This window comes from Micrasema longulum, unplaced genomic scaffold (genome assembly GCF_059751315.1).
Source record: "Micrasema longulum isolate JH-2025_06_02 unplaced genomic scaffold, ASM5975131v1 h1tg002558l, whole genome shotgun sequence".
In the NCBI taxonomy this organism is placed as follows: Eukaryota; Metazoa; Arthropoda; class Insecta; order Trichoptera; family Brachycentridae; genus Micrasema; species Micrasema longulum.
Window position 1 is genome coordinate 21,004 of NW_028279697.1, and position 20,728 is coordinate 41,731.

Sequence of the window (20,728 nt, forward strand, 5' to 3'; positions counted from 1 at the left end):
GATTTTTCTCAAGCCTGCGTGCTCAGTGATGTAATTCACCACTGTAATTAGGCCTCCTGGCCTGTTGTGGTGCAAAAAAAAATGTAAATGTAAAAAATAAGCCCTGTAAATGCCTAGACTCCCATATTCCCTTCTCAAAAAACTTTACCTGTCTGTTGCAATAAATTAAAATAATGTTTTAAGTTTACCAAATGTTTGTAGACAGGCTAGATTAACTCTCCAGGGAGATATTAAGATTTAAATTTGCAACAGAGAGTTAAAACATTTTTGAGAAGGAAATATAATGATCTGTCATTGGCTGGTTTTAGTGGTCACCATTCTGCCTATTTTTAAACATCCACATTTCCACAACTCTTTAATATGTTGACTTTTTCGAATCACAGGGCTGAAACCTTTATCGATGTGGATGAGATTCATCTGACTGAATTATTTCACTTGCCTACTGGGTAACGCCTGAAAACACTTTCTATTACCATACGAGTACTTTTTATACCAGTTATTTTGTGTCAACAATGTTTTTGTCAACAAAAACAATAAAAAAAGATAAATTACATTACAAATAAATAACATTCAATAATAAAAAAAATTAAAATGTCTATAAGTTAATTTACATGTTTTCTTTATCACTTTCTTCAAACAGATTTTCATGTATTTGTGGTATGGTCAACTTAACTGGGTAAATTAAATATAAAAAAACACTCAATAGTTTTTTTAACCTAGCGCTTTGAACCTTTTTCTTGAAAACCTTTTTTTAAAATTAACCCTTAGCCTGTGAGTAATTAAATTAGGTACCAACTGATGTGGACGCCTTTATAAAAATAAATTCGTTTGTTTTATACGTGTAAGCCCTTTTCTGATTAAATCGATAAAACCCTAAACTACCAATTTTACATGGATCAGAAACCTAACACAAAATCTTATACACAATTTTCAAATTCAAAATCAAATACACAGTTTTTCATTAAACGTAGTATATTTTTTGAGAGATTTGAAATATTTCTTTCAACCTCCAATGGGCAGAATATTTTTTTTGTGTCCATGCGGACAAGAATACAGTTTTGTGTTTGAAATACAACCAGAACTTTGGAAGAGTGTTTTCTACTCGATGGCTGCTTTTATGTAAAAATGGGAATCAAGGGGAAATAAGTCCGCCTACTTGCGCGTTCGCCTACCATTTTTGAGATCCTGGGTTCAATTCCTGGCATGGTAAATGTTGTTTTAAGGTTTGTTTAAACTCAATATTTCAGTGTTACCGGACTGGCGTCGAATTCGAGCATTTAAAAAAAATATTGTATTCCAAAGTTTCTCTAAAATGTATGAAAAAAAAAAAACTAATTTGAATGACGAGTCAATGGTAGAGTGTTGTGATAGATTTTCGGTTGCCAGGAAGTTAACCCACTAATCAGGACAACTCTCCGAAGAGAACGAATGTCACAGGCGGAGTAATTTTAGAATCACAAAACTCTTTTTTTTTTGCACCACACAGGCCAGGAGGCCCAATCACAGTGGTGAATTACATCACAGAAAACCCAGACTTAAGAAAAATCACATTTAATTTTTGCGTTCTCACCAGAAACCGTGTGTGAGTCAAACGTCTTGACCACTACACCACGGAGGCCGCATTTAAAATATCATACCGCTGATAATACTATTCATTTTTTTTTTATTTGCTCAGTTCGATAGTCTTAACCTTAGAGTTAAAACACGCTACTAGCTAGAGTCGCCTATACGGAGAAAAAACATATTATTTTTTCTTTAAAAAAAAAAGGAAATATTTGCGTACCCAAATATTTAGATTTTGGGGGCATTTTCAACGAGTTATAAATGACTCACTATAAGAAAATGAGAATCAAGTTGGGGTAGAGTAGGGTTTGAACCTCGTACCTCTGATCCGTGAGTCCGCAACACTATCCACAAGACCACAACCCGATTCAAACTACGATTATTACGACTATGATTATTATATATACGACTTAACCACGAAGTATGTACATATTACAGCAATTCAACGAGCCGTTGGTATTCGTGTCGAGAATTGCAAGCGCAAATCTAAACCGTCCTGTACACGTTTGTAGTTAAACTAAAAACCAAACCAAAATTATTGTTTTTTTTTTTTTTTCTAAAATAAATATTTGCGTTCTTATACCCAAATATTTGATTTTGAGGGGCATTTTTAATAATTTTTAAATAACTTACTATTTGAAAATGGGAATCAAGTTGGGGAAGAATGGGGTCCGAACACTAGCCACGGGACCACAAACCGATTTGAAATGCTTTTCTAGTGAGTTATTACTCTAAGGTCTTAACAAATATTTTTTTATTACCATTGAACTTTCTCTTAACAGCCTATCTTTATTGTATCCGGAATCAATAATATTTTTAACAAATCATATTTTTTGTAATTTGTAATGTACTTGTTTATTTTGTGATGATTTCAGATTGAAGAAAGAAGTTCCGAGTTGTTTAGCGTTTTGGTTATTAAGAAAGTGAAACTCCAACATTGTGGCAAATATACTTGCGTAGCGACAAACCACGCCGCGAGGGTCAACCAATCTGCTGAGCTTTTCATAAAAGGTACTATTCATAGAATTAAGAATAGTCTAGAAACCGCATACGCGCATCATACAGAAGGCGACTAAACAACTCTTAAAATAATAGTTTTACGTTTTGACCCATTAGTTTCTTCGTAGACGTCGCTCGGTACGCAACTCTCGATTCGAATTCAACTATGCTGTGTTGTGTCGTTTTGAAGTGTAGAAATACCGCTGGGATCTTAAACTAACAGGATGGGATCCACATTTCATGTGTAATTAGCAAATGCATTACTTAAAAATTGAATTATTTTGCCATCTGTCAGATTGTCAAAAAATACAAATTGGACATTTCGTTAGTGTTGCCAGGGAAGTAAAAAATTATACCCTATTTTGCTCATCTAATAAGAGAACTGATGAAAATTGGACCTCGGATTAAACAACGCCGTGGTGGACATTTGACCGACATTATCTTTAAAACATCAAATATGGTATAAAAATATCTGTTTTATATTAAATAAAATTAGTTTTATATTTTAAATATAAGTTCATTTGTTCAATTCATTTGCTCTTATTAAATGACCGTTTACTTATCTACTCTGTTGGGTCAATCAATGTTTCCGCGTGCACAATAAAATTTTAGAGAAATTGACGAATTGCTTTTTTTTTACCTTACACTTGTGTTATGATTATATTTTTCCATCTGGCAACATTACGCGGTGACATCACGAATGCGCGCGGGGAAAGTAAGGCAAAGTAGGGGGATTTTCGGACACAGTGCGATGTATTCGAATATGATTCTACGCTCCTTCTGGACTATTATATATCACCTCTTCTTTCCTCTCTTCCATTGTATAGTGTAATTTTTTGCAATCTTGTATTTAAAAATAAAAAAAACAATTTATTTGTACATATAAAACTGATTTTCCGGCTGTTAATTATGTCTATCGGTAAATTCATTGATTTTATACATTTAATATGTTAGTATAAATTTAAATCTCCGCCAACAAGCCACAGAAAGTGACTTGGTGGGATTTAGTTATTGTAAAAAAATTACATGCTCAAAGTGTAAAAAAATATTTTAATGTTTTTTTTTTTTTTTTTCTAAAAGTAAAACCAAAATTACTACTACTCTGAATTTATTGCAATGCCTAGGATATCTTTAATTATTTTTTTAATAGCATACTTTTCTCTTTTTTATTTCTAATTCTTCACACTTGTTTTTCCCTATGAACTATACCAATATTTACTGTGAAGTTTTTTAGACATAAATAGTTAAATCTTTTATTTTTTCTTATTCATTTTATTTATGTTTTATTTAAGTGTCTTACAATATTTTTGTTTTATAATGTAATGTTTACTATAACACCAAGTCTTTGCATTAAACTTATACTGTACAAAAGTCTGTAATACGCATTCTTATTTATATTAAATAATTTTATATTTTGCTATTGTTTGTTATGTAGTTCAAGGTGAAATTCATTTTGCTTTTGTTTATTTTTTAATAATTTTTTTATTTAATTTTTTTTCTACCCGCTTACTGCTGTGTATGTAAAAAAAACTCTTACTAGGTATATTTATTTGTTTAAACATTTTACAATATTTATGCATATATGTCATTTTTTTTACTTGAAATATGTATTTGAATGTACCAAATGGTATATTTTATTTCTCACTTTATATGTTTTACCTCTGTATCATTCTTGTAAAAGCCTTCCGGGCGTTTATGTGAAAAAAAAAAAATATAACGAAATCATTTCGTTCTAGTTGCACCAAAATGGCTGGACGAACCGCAAAACAAATCAATTTTGCTTGGAAAACAGGGGCTAGTTGGATGTAGCGCCAGCGGGTATCCTCAACCACAGGTTCATTGGATGAAAAAAGATGGTAACGTATTTTATTTCATTATTCATACAATTATTTCAAAATTTTGTAAAAAAAAATCAAAGAGTTTTTTTAATGATTTATTTATTTCTTCTTCATGCGTTGCCTTGTCAGGTCCCCCAGACGCTAGGGATCAGTCCAGCGAAAGTATCTTGGTCCTGCGCTACTCTTATATTCCGCAGCCAGGACAACTGCTTATAGGATGTACTCGCCTCAGTGATTCCTGGGAAAAAATTCCAGAGTGGTTTCCCGTTGCCTTTTCTCAAGGATTTTTCTGTCGGGGTTACCTTCCCTTAACTGGTTGATTCTGGTTTTGAGGCGCCTGAAACTCGCCTTTCATCCTCTCATTATCTGCTGTGATCACACCGTCATGAGTGTGATTCCATTGTCCAGATGTTTGCGATTGGACTAATTTTAGTAGTGTTGCCGTTGGAATGCAACTGGGCGTTTGCAGCGTTTTATAGAATCACACCTTCCAGCAAGATGTGACTCACTGAGACCCTACTGATAGTTTTAACCCTTTCTTTTTTAAGTCAGCTTATACATATTACACTATAATTAAATGATGTTAAAGAATTTACACTAAATTAAATAACATATATATGTATATACGCACTTCATCTTACAGTAAACAAAACATTGTTTTAAAAAATAATTTTAATTCTTTTCATTCTTCATACATTAGGGCATCTTTTCATATATTTTTAAACCTTTAAGCACAATACAATTTAGGAATTATTTTATTTTTTAAAATGGCAGCCTTATTTTATTCTTACCTAACTACGTACTTAAGATTTTTTATTTAACACTTTCGTAATGGGGCATTCAATTTAAAAAATAAATAAATATAAAAACGAGCATATTTTATATCTGTCACTTTTTTATTAGTTCTACTCGCATTTTTTAATGTCAGTTAATATTTGTAATTAATTATTTACCAAATTTTAATGACTACTGGTTTCGAGATGAACCCGTCTCTTCGTAAGGACACTCACTACATCAACATTCAAATACTAAAATACACTCTTACCTTTACCATCACCGTAGTATACAAAGTATTCACAAAAAAATACATAAATTACATGCCGAGTTAAAGGGTATGCGAACACCACCATGTCCGAACATGCGCCAAAATTAAGTTAGTAATATTCAGCTTTATGTTTATAGGGATGAAGGAAAGGAAAGGGTGAAGCTAAGATGTTGAACGTTACAGGATTGGTTAATTTTTAAATCAAAAAGCGGGCTGTTTGAAAATATTTTATTTTTTTATTAATAAATTTCTGTAAGTATGTTTTTTTTAAACTCTATACATATCTACTTTTACACATCTAATAAATGTTGTCACTGTAACTCTCCAAAAAAGAAACTAACTCTTGTGCTTGGAGAGTGACTTACACTGTTGCAGTTGTTTATCGTTTATTATAAGAGTTTATATAATTTTAAATACGAGTACATGAGAAAAAAATAAAAACATAGGATATATAAAGAAAAAACATAAAACAATAATACGAGTATATTCATACTAATTAAAATTTAATGTAGTTTTTACACGTGTTCAAAAAAATTATACAGATTTACTTTAAATTTATTTATTGAAATATTATTTTTAATAGTTTTTAGTTCATTAGGAAGATTATTATAATTTTTTACATCTTTTAAGAAAAGCTATTTTGACCATGAATTTAGGAATTTTAATATTATGTTGGTATCTAAGTCACTTATTTATCTCAAATTCTTTTATTTTTCTTTTTTATATTTGTATAAAATAATTTATTAAAAAAAAAAATTTGATTATTTACCAGGAGAATATTAATTTTTCATGGTTTTTTCAATGTAAAATACCTCCATGTTGTTTAATTTAAGTCCTTTTAAATTTTTTACATGTAAAACTTTAACTCTTGATTTAAGTATTTCAAGGCTTTACATTATTTGTTTAATTTCTTCAAGTAACTCTTGTCCACGAACGTTTAGACGAACTCAAAACATTGCTGTTTAAAAATTATGTGCCACCGATTTTACTTAAACAATGTTGTTCATTTGACGTAATGAGTAATAATAACGGTTAATTTTCCATCTCTGAATAAATTGTCTGTGGTATATTTTTTCATAATCATACAATTATCATGCCTTGCTCATAATGCGAGTAATTTGATAAAATTTTCCGGCCATGCCTCACATTATTAATGAAAATACGCCGCTACGAGCCCGGGCTGGAATTTAAATTTATATAATTGGATTGGCCAAACTACATTCGTCGAATAAAATTATAATTTCCTAGTAGCTGAATTAGTAACTATGTATGAACACATATAATGACATTAATATTATCTACTGTAACATAGTGCCTGCTGAAATTTAGCAAAATTATCAGCCGAAGTTTGAAGCGAAATTTATAATTTGTTTTAATTAGTATATAACTCATTAAAGGCTGTAAAAAAATTCTTCTGGAGACGATGCTGTAAAGGTGTATTACATTAATCAAAAGATGGCATGTTATTAAACCCTATTCTTTTTTTTTCAAAAATATTTACACAAATAGTCTTAAAATTAAAGTCCTCCTGAATTGTATACATAAAACTCGTCAGCATGTCCTTTTAAATTGTTTAGATTATACTCCTCCTAAACGGCTTAACCGATTTACGTGCGGTTTTCAGAGAAATGTAGATCTTTTCGCTGCGTGTGTTCGTAGGTATTAAAGTTTTCAATAGAATCTTTAAAAAAAAAGTAAGAAGCATAAATCTTATTTTCATCGACCTTCTAGAGTTGCATTCGACGAAAATGCACAAACAAAAAAATGGAAGGATGTTTTTTTTTTTTTAAAGTTTGGTCTTGAATGTTTACAAACAAAATTAGCTTTTTATGGATCCCAATCAGATTCTTTCCTTACATTCCTAATAATTTATTTCCATTTATTTCCTTTTACTGGATTTTTGGTAATACTAAAATATCATTAACTAAAATTCAATAAATTTTTGAAAATCGCATTCATGATTAAAGTGCACCCCTGTTGGTGAGAAGAGCTGAGTTTGACATTTGCAAAAAGAATTCCATATTTGAAAATGAAAAATTTTATATTTTGAAACTCAAGCATAAACGAGTATCTAGGTACATAATTAAATTCAGTATTTCAATATGAATAATGTTTAGTTTTAGAATTCTACCATTATCAAGTACGTACCTAGGTGCCTTTTTATCAATGAAAAGTCTTTTTTCAAGATAATAGCAAGCAAGCCAGCGTTCTGGCAGGACGACGTCTGTCAGGTCCGCTAGTTATAAATAATTTTCCTTAAAAAACATTACATATTATACCATATTTCATTACATAATTAAAAATTAAAAACTATCACTAATACAAAAAACGTTTTTCAATCAACCACAATTTGAGCATACGCCTCGCTTCTGTTTCTAACTCAGTATTTTTAATATTGTTTTGAAACATGTTAAATTTTTTCGATTTTCTGTATTGCAGTGTCCTTTTGCCATATTTATTACAAAATCTAGGAACAGCTAGCCCTTCCATACTAGTAAAACTGGTGTTGTAATCATGTACCAACTTGTGTTTATACTCGGAGTGCGACGCATGCTGACAAATTAAGTTGTTCCAAAGTAGAGCCCTAACTGATAATTTATTTACAGATTTATAAATTATTATTCATTTATTTAGGGTTTCTTTAAAAAATTATACATGATCCGAACGAGGGGACCAAACGACCCCAGCGCCTACTCGTACGTGGCATCAGGAGAATAAAACGTTGGAAGAAGTGTTTTTGTTAGTTTGCCAAATGCTTATGTACATAAAGTGAAATTGACCAAATCGGTCAATGGGGATTTGAATCCCCCCCTTCGGTCCAGCTAGGTTAAAGACGTAAAATAAAGTGAACTTTTTTGTATGGAGGAATAAGCTGAGGTAATCGGCTAGTTTCATTGTTCATTGAGAACGGGCTGAGCGCAGTTAATACATATGATTTATATGGTGATTTATAATAAATAACAATTGTTTTGATTTACTTTTCCATAAACACGGTTACTATAAAACATTACTATGGAAAATCAAATATAATGGTAAGCCGTGCATGATCGCTTATTTAGACGATTCGCCCCTGCCATATGCTACACTTAGGAACGGATGTGGAAAAGAAAAGAAGAAAATGTTTATACATCCAAATCCCCGTAGCACTGAACTTCCTCATTAATTATCTTACTTTTATGTAACAAACTTTGTTGTGATAATGCATTACCCTATGCACCATTTGTTTTGGATGATGAAATGGTGATAAAGATGTTTGATAAATGCCTATACCAAATTATTTAACATACGTCAATGAAATTTAATGTTTATAGAAAATTCGGGAACTTGGAGACCAGTAATGGACTTACGAGGAGGAGGCTTGCTAAGTCTCCCCAACGGGACCCTCGTTCTGGAGCTGGTGACGTCAGCGGACGGCGGATTCTACTCTTGCAGAGTGGAAAATGGCGTCGGACAACCACTCAATAAAGACATCTTTATCTCTGTAAACAGTGCGTAGAAACACAAATTGAATTATGATTAATACCAGTTTGCTAATGTGGAAGGACTAGTTGTTCTTAAATATTGTATTGTAATCGGGTTGTGGCCCTGTGGCTAGTGTCTCGGACTCACGGACCAAAGGTCTGTGGTTCGAATCCCACTCTGCCCTAACTTGATTCCATTTTCTAATAGTGAGTTAATTACAACTCGTTGAAAATGGCCCTCAAAATTTAATATTTGAGTACATCATAAGAACGCAAATATTTATTTTCAAAATAGGGCAAAAGGACTCTGCAATGCAGTATACCTTAAATATGAAACACGTTACAAAACAATATTAAGAATTGTGAATTCAATGCAGGAGTGTGACGTATGAACAATTTATGACTAATGAAATGAAATATTTTATTTCAATGATAATCTTAATTTCTTGAATACAAAATCATATGATACTCGTAATAGGTTCGATTTTTTTATATATTTTTTTTAAAGTTTTATTCATTTGAACAAATAAGTAATATACACAATTGTATTTTTGTTCCCGCAAAGCCGAAGCTTGTCTGCGGGTTACTTAACATTTTTTTTTAAATTTATAAGTAAGTACATAGTTTAATAATAATTGAAGAATAAAATATATTTATACACTTAAGTTTCACTTGCTGTTTAATAATTTTTTGACTATTTTTTTAAATGAAATTAGGTTTTTTCTTCACGATTTTTGGCTGGTATTAAATTGTACAGTTTTGGTACTACACTACTCATTGTTCTGTCACCATAGTAGTTTTTCTGTCGTGGTACCATCAGCTGCTGTGCCGATACTTGTCGGGTCATGATCTGGTGGTTTATTTTGGATTTAAAATTGCAATCGAGGAAATGATCTGTCACTATCTTATACTGACACTGTTTGTTTATTGGCAAAACGTTAACAAAATCAAATAACGTTTATTTTGTTGCCCGCATTTACTTTCCTTTCAACATCCTTTTCTACTCTTTCATATCTTGAAAACATGCTTCCCAGATACCCAAATTCTTCTACTTGTTCGAGAAATTCGTTGCTTACATCAATAATGCAGTCAGTAACCATACCATTCGCAAAATTAACAATGAAAGAGGCAATGAAAATAGTAGCGTTAAATCCGGTTAAAATCGTGGTTAATGGAATTGACATTTTAACAGGAAACTCGTTTGTTGACAAAAAAAAATTATCATGAAAACCCTCGGTCTTTGAAATGGTTTTCTAATACATGAAGATGGTGCTTTTACTGGTGAATGCCAAAAATTATAACGGTCTTATGGCCTCAGATTCTTCGTTTTCATTTCATTTTATCGTTTACTTAAAATAGTTTGTATCTGAAAGTTTCAAAGTAGAATTTAACTAAAAAAATACATTATGGTTAATGGTCCACAAATACCAATTTTAGGTGTTTTAAAATATCTTTTTGATACTTTAATTTTATTTGCTTTGTTTTAGGGCCAGTTTCCTTCGAGTTCCAATCGAAGAACATCACAACCAGAATAGGCCACCCGATCACAGTTCTTTGTGAAGCTTTCGGAGACCATCCCATCAGAATAAGTTGGACACATAATGGGAAATCAATAGACTTCATTTCTAACAGGTGAAACTAACTTTTTTGGTTCAATTGAATAGGATAATATATTTAAACATCTACGTGTCCTTAAGCCTATAATAATGTTTTTATACCTTTTCTAGGATTTTTGTATAAAGGTAAATAAAACACTCAATGTGAAATCGGAAAAAAACAGTTAAACTGATAATGAAACAAACAAAACTTCGAGATACTTTATGATTTGTTTAATATTCAGTAGATTACGGATTAATCAAGTTTTTTAATATTTTTTTTTATTTATAAATCATATAACACAAAGTATTTTACAAGTATAATACGTTGAATTATATTCTCAGGAGTTACAACAACTCAATTCGGGACATAAATAATATTAGCATTTAGAAAATAACACATATTGAGAACAACAAAGAAACAAAGCAAGTTTAGCACCTTTATAACTAAATATACAACGACAATATATACGCCTAAAACCTTTTCTTATACAAGTAGAATAAAAATATATAAAAAAAACGCTTTTAAGAATAAAAAAAGTAGTGAATCCACTAAGGGAGATAAGGTCATTAACATCACATGCCACGCAGATGATGCTGCCATAGTGATGATGAGATAGTAATCATCTGGATACCTAAGAAATGTCGTATAGTACAATGAACACATAAATATTGGAAACATAATTCGGATATACAAAACGTGTGTCAGACCAAATCATGGAGTATACAACAGAGGCGAGGATAGATAGAGAAAATAAAAAATACGAAAAACCAAGTAGAAAAACTAAATAGAAAAACCAAATAGATTAAATTTTAATGTTAACATATTACAGCAGAGATGAAGAACATTTTAGAGAAGGTAATATAGAAGTCTAGGCATCTACAGGGCTTATGACCTGTCAATGGCTGATTTAAGTGGCCACTTTACACACTGTGTAACATTCACCATTCTGCCTATATTTGAACATCTATATTCCTTCAATTCTTCCATCTGTTGATGTTTGTGAAGTTAAAGAGCTGAAGGGTCATAAGCCCAGTAGATGCCTAGACTTATATATTACCTTCTCTCAAATGTTCTTCATCTCTGTTGTGATATGTTAATATAAACAGCTCCCCAGGGAGTTGAATCCAGTCCTTGTCTACAAAAAAAATTGGATAAACTCTAAATATTAATATTAAATTTCAATAGTAATAATTTATTTAAAGTTATCAAATATGCGTAAAAGAACTATTATATCTAAATTACAAATCATCTGTAAGAATGATAGTTCCTGCCATTATTATTTTATAATGGGACAAAAATGAAAATGGTTTCTGAATAATATCAATACAATTATTGTTCTATTCAACACAGGCTGTCACTGTCCACTATGGTGACTTGTATGTATTCAAAGGGTCTATTTTTTTTTATGTCTTCAGGTTTCTATTTCAACTTTTCTACCCTGTGATATAATTCTGTCCCGTAATTTGATGCCGGTAAAATCAAGGACAGTAATGGAAAACCACAAAATCGAAAAGCTCAAAACTTGTTAAGGACCTTTATCGAGAGGAGTTAGCTTTTATTATTTGATAGTTATATTATTTTCTTGTGTATTATATATTTATCGTTAATTTTTGTCTATGTTTGTAACTGGTTCTTTCTTCAGGGCTAAAATTAGCTCCCATCAAACTTCAAGTGGAGCTATCAGCGAAATACTCATAGGAAGTGCAAGTTCTAATGACGCTGGAGAGTACCAGTGTAGGGGTTCTAACACACACGGGATGGCGCATTTCCTCATTTATCTTGTAGTCCAAGGTAACAATTTTTCTACTTATTACTCTACTATTTATGCTGCCACTTTCCAGAATGTTGTATCCCAATTCTGTTTGTCTGTCTTTGCTGTGGGGAATTATTAAACCAACATCGGATTCTTTTCCCCTATGCCAAGAATCTTCAAAACAGTGAACGAAATATCATTAAATGGTACTATCGATGTGTTCCTACAGCAAAGGCAAGCATTTAAGAAGCAAGCGATGTTGTCACTCCTGACTTGCGATGACACACTTGCCATGTCCACCTAGATTATGCCATAATTATACCTTTTGTAAATTTAAATAGATTACAAGATTGTTTAGATTAAGTGTTATTTTAAATATACTTATTAATGTCAATCTGTTACAGCTTTCATAAGCCTGTTTATTGGCTTTAAAAAAAATTCAACACAGCTGAACCTCTAAACTTTACTCATTTTCTTGTTTTTTTTTTAACTGCCATACGCTGAAAAAATCCGTGTTTTAACTAAGTTGAATTTCTAGAGCCTCCCGGACCTCCAGCAGAGGTAGCCGTGGAAGCCGTAAGAGGGCGCACGGTCAGATTAGGGTGGCGTTCTCCCCCTGTGCCTCCCTCCCTCTACATGCTCCAGTATGCTCCTCATCACCATTTGCACTGGGACTCAGCCAGCCTGATCAACATAACTAAGTAATAAATGCTTTTATATTATTTATACTATTTTTTAACCTATTCGTCCTATAATAAAGCGGATAAAGGGATACATAGTTTTAATTTTACAGTAATAAAATAAATTATTTAAAAAGTAAATTCTGGTCTTCTGGTGTTATCGACACTTTTGGACATGGGTGCTTCATTTGATACAATTGACAAAAATATTTTTCTTTTACGCATGGAAAAAACTTTTGGTATCCACAATTAGGCACATATGTAGTTCAGCTCATATTTTTATGAAAAAGAATATGTAGTTGTGTTTCAACGTTCAAAGCTCCCCCAAATTTCAAGTATCAACTGGAGTGACTCAAGGCTCTCTACCGGTACTACTCCTCTATCTCCTACACTAAGAATGTGGATTTTGATCTCCTTGCTATGTGAATGATTACACCAATTTATGTTTGATCTTAAACAGGTGACAACCAATTAATGCATGCATTAATAAAACTATGAGAGTGAAGTGATGTTTCAGAAAAAAACTTAAAATCTACCTGTTCTATAAATCATTTAAATAAATCCATGGCATGTAATGACAATTTTATTTGCGTATTTTTTTACATATTTAAAATGAATTAATTAAAATTTGTATTATATAATTACTTTGTAAAGCGCTTTTAAGGTAAAATTACGAAAATGGTGCCATATAAATTATCCATAATCCTTTTTTTATATTCATTTCAGTATTCCAGAACTACCTCGGCAAAATGCAGAAATATCTGGGCTCCATCCTGCAACTCCTTACGCAGCCAGGATATGCTCAGTAGGTCTTGCTGGGTCCAGTCCTTATACGAGGCCTGTACTATTCACAACCTTGGAAGAAGGTACCAATATTTTCAATCCACATGATATCGTACCTACAACTCTTCAAAAATTACGAAAATAGGGATGTTTTATATTTTTAGAATTTAGAAAACAAACTGGGCTAATCATTTTTACACAAATTGCATTTTCTGTCATTTACCTATCCGCATCTAGTATTGCATAGTACTCAAATTGCAGCGTATCCGAATATTTTTTTTACATATAAAGTAATGAGAGAACATTTATTTTACCCCTCTGGTGCATGCCCAGAAATAATGAAATATTGCAGTACAAAACAACCTTTAATACTAATATTTCACTTCCACCCTGTTAGAAATCGATTCTTAGACCTTGTGAGGTCAAAGTCCATTTATTGATGACATATACACGCGCTAAATGATTTTACCTTAAATACAGAGCAACGACTGCAAGAAGAAACTCAGCATTTTCTATTGAATACAATACATCATATTCTGCAAAACCAACAGTATTGCATACAGGACGTTAATTAAATAACAAAATTTAATAACATATTCAGTGCAACGCCCTGTAGTTTATTAACATCGTTCCCCTCAAGGAGACATGATGAACTAAGGAACTCAGACTATAAAAGGACCACAAAGCGTGGTAACGCCAGTGGGTCAGTTCTAGCATTATACGAGTATAAAGCTCAAGTCAGACAGTCAGTTCAACTTATCATCACCATACTCTTTTATAGGAATTCCTATGCCCGTCGTCTTTATTTTTGAATAGTACAGTAGAACCTTGATTATCCAGATTTATGATTATCTGGATTGGATTTTATATTTGTTTTATGGTTTCAACTTTTTCTCGTTCTTTTAGCCCCAACATCGGCTCCGATAAATGTGAAGGTTGAGTCTGGACCTCTTCCGGGAGAACTTCAGGTATCCTGGCTTCCTCCACCAACCCACACTCTCCACGGTCTGCTACTCGGGTATCTCATCAGGGCAGTTCCTCAGATCTCACACCACTCTGGTATTATTTTTATATATTTACTCCAAACATTACTTTTTTTAAAAAAAAAAAATCAGTGAAAAAAATAATAAATGTGTAGTAGATAAGATTAATAAACGTGTAGCAGCAATTTTTTTTCTGCATATTGTGGAAAGTCTTTTGATATTTATAGTTCCTGGAGGAAGAAGGCATTTGTTTTTATTAATGGTGCCATTTTATTTTCAGATGACAAAGCAGAGGTCCTTAAAGTGGCCCCAAATTCCCAGCAAGCCACCTTATCCGGGCTAACCAAGGGGGCGCGATATTCAATTACTGTAAGTTGTTTTAATAGCGCTGGCTCTGGACCAACTTCTCCTGCAACATACAGAGATACTCTGGAAGGAGGTGAGTAAATGAAATTTTGATTTACCTACACAGAAATAATATTTGCAAAATCTGACAGAATTTTGGGTGTGCGGTTATTTGACAATAATAACTGTCCTTAAAAAGAAGTTGACCTATAACTAACTGTCCTTTATTTTACCAAATATCTTGTTTTTCAGACCATAAAAGTAGGAATATGCCAAAAGGCAGTGTATACCAAAGTATATGCCAAAGTATGCCAAAAGGCAGTGTCTTGCAGGGGCGAACCGTCCATATAATCGATTATTCGCAGCTTACCATTATATTTCACTACCAATAATAATATTTTATAGTAGTTTTAATTATAGGAGAATAAATAAAATAATCTTTATTTATTATTAATTAACGTCACTGTTTATATCTTCCTCAAACAATAAATATAAGCTGCTAAATGCGCACCCAGCGCATTGCCCAGTTCCGATTATTGCAGCTTATTTTTCAATACAAAATGTATACTGTATTTTAACATTCAAAAACCCAGTGCGTATATTTTCCTCGCTAAGTTTACTCGCAGATTACACATATTATTTTAAGCTTCTCTATTTGGAGAATAGCATTTCGAGCGTTTTTTCCTAAAGACCATTTTTGTTTGATAGTATTCTGTAGACATATGACGCCAGTTTTTTAGTCCGCGCGTTTTAGCTAGTGGCGCCTCGCTTGGTGTCATCAATTTCTTGCATTATTCATTCTCAGTTTAGAAGGAAACAGAGCTGACGGTTCGGCGCGGCGCGGCACGATGGTCACGTGACATTTTTGTTGCAATATTATTGCGAATATTTCTAATGAATGTTATTGTTATGTTATGTTATGTAATATGTAAAGTTAAAATTATGTATTTTGGCATAAATTAATTAAATTAAATCTAATCTTATTGTTTTTTTTTTAAATTTTTCATTAAAAAAAATATATAGTAAAAGAAAAAATATTTTATTATCCTTATTTTTTAACATATTTTATTTTTATAAACTTTTGCATACATGTCGTCTTAAAATAATGGAGAATATACCTACATATTACGCAAAATTATTTATTGTTGTTTGTTTGTTGGGTTGTTGGTTAAAATTATTTTGATTAAAAATAAGTAGGTATTGCGTCTTCTGTTGCCAGCAGGTGAAACTGGAGCTGGAGAGATGAAGTTGTTTTTACACAAAACCATAAAAAAAATCCGTGTACCTGGATATACTTTTTTTTATACGCCTCCACTCATTTGCGAGATTTCTTATATGTATGTATGTACATACAGGTACAAATTATGAAAAAAATTAAAGCTTACCTATAAAAAAGGTCACCGTTCGCCACTGGTGTCCTGTATTCTAAGTATTTACGAAAAAATACATAAATTACATGAAAACTTAAGGGGATGCAAACACCACCCTGTCCAGTCATAAGCCCTGTAAATGCACGGACTTCCATTTTATTTTCTCTAAAATGTTCTCCATCTCTGTTGTAATTTTTTATTCTTAATGACTCCCTAGGGAGTGAAATCCAGTTTTTTGTCTACAAACATTTTGACAAACTCAAAATATTGTCTTCAAATATTAGTTTTATTATAATCTTCGGTGTCTTTTCAGTATTGTTATTTGTTGACCTTGAACACTTTTATTATATGTGTTCCGGTTCAATGGTGAAAACGTCATTGTTTATATCAACTGTTTTAGCTCCAGAGGTTCCTCCTGAAGAGTTGCAGTGTTCGGCTGTCAGTAGCAGCAGCCTCAGGGTTGGCTGGAGGCCCATAGCACCGCACCTCCAGGGCGGCGCTATGACTGGATACACTCTGCATTATTCCACCAATGGTAAAACAATATAATGTTATTTCATCCATGGACAGCGTTTTAAAAATTGACTCTTTACTTTCAACGAAAGAGGCCTTCGGGCATAGAATTAAGAATAGTCCAGAAGGAGCATAGAATCATATTTGAATACATTAAACATATACCGTGTTGTACGAGGCCCGAGTGTTTATCAACCTGCAAAATAAATTTACAGGCTAAGATATTGAACACTTTTCTTTGTTCTTAAACTTCAGATGGGCTCCAGTACAATTTATCTTCAGTACATAGTTCTCTACAACTTGAGAATCTTCACAAGTTTACCAACTACACTGTCTGGGTCTTAGGGGAGTCAAGAGTTGGATTGGGTCCTTCCTCATCACCGATTGTCTGCTCTACGCAAGAAGATAGTACGTATCAATTATTCTAACTTTCATATAATGTGCATTTGTGTTTCAAAGTTTCAGAAATATCCATTCTAGCAAGGTGTTAATTCAATTTGCCGTACTCTGCGCTGTAGTGATAACCCTCGCTTTATTTTCGATTTTTTATTTATGTATTTATTATGAATAACTTCCATAGCGCTGTTTTCATGAACATCACCTCAAGGACGCTGTACAATAAACATTCTACAAGTCTGCAGCTACAGAGTGCATAGGCGGTTGGGATTCAGTTCCCTGTTTCCAATTCTAAATTCCACACAAGTCATGGTCAAAATTGCTTTGTTTAAATTTATTTCAACCGAGAGGGAAAACATTTTTGAGAAGAGAATATGGAAGTCTAGGCATTTACAGGGCTAATGATCTGTCATTGGCTGGTTTAAGTAGCCACTTTACACACTGTGTAACATCCACCTGTTTTCCCTCTCTCTGTTGAAATAAATTTAGGGAGGAAATCCAGCCAGTCTGCAAGCATTTGCACATACTTAAACATTGTTGAAAATAGCTTTGTCTTCAATGGTGTGAAAAATCATAATAATCTCCCCAATTGACTAAAAACAATTAAAAATTATGTATCAATAAATACATTTTAAGTAAATAGAAAGAAATTTTTTGAACACGTATAAAAACTACATTAAATGTTAATTAGTATGAATGTGTATGTTTTTTTCTTTTTATATTATATGTTTTTTTTCTCATATACTAGTATATTTAAAATTATATAAACTCTTATAAATAAACAACTCTCTCCAAGCACAAGAGTTAGTCTCTTTTTTTGGAGAGTTACAGTGATAACATTAACTATATATATAAAAGTAGATCGGTATAGAATTTCAAAAAACATTTACCTTTTATGAAATTTATAAATAAAAAATATATACAGGGTGTTCTTTAAACCCTATCACATCCGATACCACGATGATCAGTATAGGCAAGAAGACATATTTACATATTTTTAAAAATATTTAGAACGAAGAAATTTTTTAAAATAAAATATTTAAAAAAACAAATGGTTGCTTATTTCTGCAGGGGAGAAGCGAGGGGGGCGCGGACGTACGGTTAACGGTGTATCAGACTCCCCCCTCCCCCCTCCTCGTTTCTTCCCGGCAGAAGTAAGCAACCATTTGTTTTTTATTTATCTTTTATTTTTAAGGATTTTAGTAGTTCTAAAAATTTATTTTAATGTGCCAATATGTCTTCTTGCTTAAACTCATCATCGTGGTTTCGTGACAGGGTTTAAAGAACACCATGTATAACATTTTAGTAATATGGAGAAGCTAGATTGCATCACGTCTTGCAGCTATAGAGCACATGGACGGTTAGAAATCTAGCCTCCATTTACATCTAACAAATAACTGGCGTGTTTTTAACAGAATTATAGATTAATTCTAAATTACAACATATCTTGCAGCTACAGAGCGCATGGGCAGTTAGAAATCTAGACCCCTTTTTTGTTTAAGTTTATGTTAAAAGAGTGTTAATGTGAAGTTTGCAATTTAGTTCATTTATATCAAAGCTAATATTACCAAACGTTTTGCAACTACAAAGCGCACAGACGGATGAAATTATTGCACCTAAAAATATTTTAGAAAAGTTAATATAGAAGTCTAGGCATCTACAGGGCTTATGACCTGTCAATGGCTGGTTTAAGTGGCCACTTTACACACTGTGTAACATTCACCATTCTCACCATATTTGAACATATAGGAATACTCCTTAATTTTTTTAATCTGTTGATGTTTGTGAAGTTAAAAAGCTGAAACCTTTATTTAAGCGGGTGAGATTCATCTAATTCATTTTTTTTTTTTTTGATATTTTTTTTTTAATTTCTATTTTTCTTCATGGACCAGGTAGATTTATCAACAATATCATAAGATGGAAGAATTTAAGGTATATAAAAGTTCAAATTTGGGCAGAATAGTGAAAGTTACACAGTGTGTAAAGTGGCCACTTAAACCAGCCAATGACGAGATGCCTAGACTTCTATATTACCTTTTCTAAAATGTTCTTTATCTCTGTTGTAATGTGTTAGTGTTAGCAGTTCCCCAGGGAGTTGAATCCACTCCTCGTCTACAAAAATTTAGACAAGCTAAAGATAATTTAAAAAAAAGTGTTTTTCAAATATACCAAAAAAATTCAATTCAATTGCAAAACACGTCGAGCAAAGTATTAAGTTTGGCTATAATAATAAATATAAATCGGCACAAAAAGCTTTTTGTCAAAAAGTGAACAGTAAAAAAAAAATAATCAAAAAGAGCATTCCTTGACATAATTCCTTGTCTCCATTCTACAGGACTCATATTGACCATATTGAGTCTGTCCAACACCGTTTTCTAAGAAAAGTGGCATGGTTACTCGGATCACAAAGGGGTAATTATTCCTATTTTGAAATAGAGCAATCTCTTTATCTGTCTTCATTGGAAAGACGTAGAACTGAGATGGACCTTATATGCATTTTCAAAATATTTAATGCTATTAGTGATGTCTCATCTCTGTTGCAATCCATTTTTTTTCATGTTCCCAACCATGTCACCAGAAATCAAAATCTGCTATTTATAAAATCTTCTAAGAGCAACTTTTGTTTTTATGCCCCAGTGTCCAGAATGTGTAGATTAGTCAATTCATCACACGACTTGCAATTCTTTGGGATAGATCTTCCAGCTTTTCGTAGATCTCTTCGCGACTAAACAGCGTGGGATAAAGTTGAATTGGCATCTGCTTTTGTTGCAAATGGTATGTATATTGTTATATATCTTGGTCCAAGGTATATTTGACTACTTAAATAAATATTTTATATCAACCACGTCAGAAATCGAACTTGAGACCTCTTGCATGGTGGGCACACGCGCTGACTACTACACCACGAGGCCGATATCCATAATATTGGGGACTTTAAAGTGTTAACTCAATGTTTTTATTAATAAATTAACAGCAAATTTTCAAATTTTAATCTACGGTTAGATTAAATATCTTTCTCACACCCAGCCGGTACGGTCACTGGGCGCGAACTGTAGCTTATTGATAAGCAATAAGCCTGCCATTGACATTTATATATTGTTTAATAAAGTTTATATTAATAAAGCCCATTGTCTTGTATGATAATTGGTGAATTTCTTCTAGTTCCAAGCGCTCCTGCTGACATCAAAGTTCTTGTACTTACTTCAAGTTCCTTGGTGGTTAGTTGGAAACCTCCACTGAATCCAAATGGACGCTTGATCCACTACACCGTGTACCTTCGACCAATGCATGGGTAAGCGACATTCCCTGTGAAAAGAAGTTCCAATTTACTTTGACCTATGAAAAAAAGTCAATTAAAAACATATTTTTTTCATATTTATATCTTTCCAAGAAGGGTTTT

The 20,728-nt window shown here is 32.4% G+C and overlaps 1 protein-coding gene across 1 annotated transcript in view; it reads left to right on the top strand.

Moving 5' to 3' along the window:
* The window catches only part of LOC148271967 (cell adhesion molecule Dscam2-like), a gene marked incomplete at both ends in the record, with an annotated part of 35,445 nt that overhangs the window by 5,820 nt on the left and 8,897 nt on the right, over nt 1-20,728 (top strand). Inside the window, 12 exon segments of the mRNA XM_088240692.1 lie at nt 2,439-2,574; nt 4,299-4,418; nt 8,757-8,933; nt 10,394-10,538; nt 12,148-12,296; nt 12,797-12,959; nt 13,665-13,804; nt 14,628-14,780; nt 14,985-15,143; nt 16,820-16,954; nt 17,188-17,340; nt 20,491-20,620. Of these exon segments, the coding sequence (XP_088096818.1) occupies nt 2,439-2,574; nt 4,299-4,418; nt 8,757-8,933; nt 10,394-10,538; nt 12,148-12,296; nt 12,797-12,959; nt 13,665-13,804; nt 14,628-14,780; nt 14,985-15,143; nt 16,820-16,954; nt 17,188-17,340; nt 20,491-20,620 (1,760 nt within the window).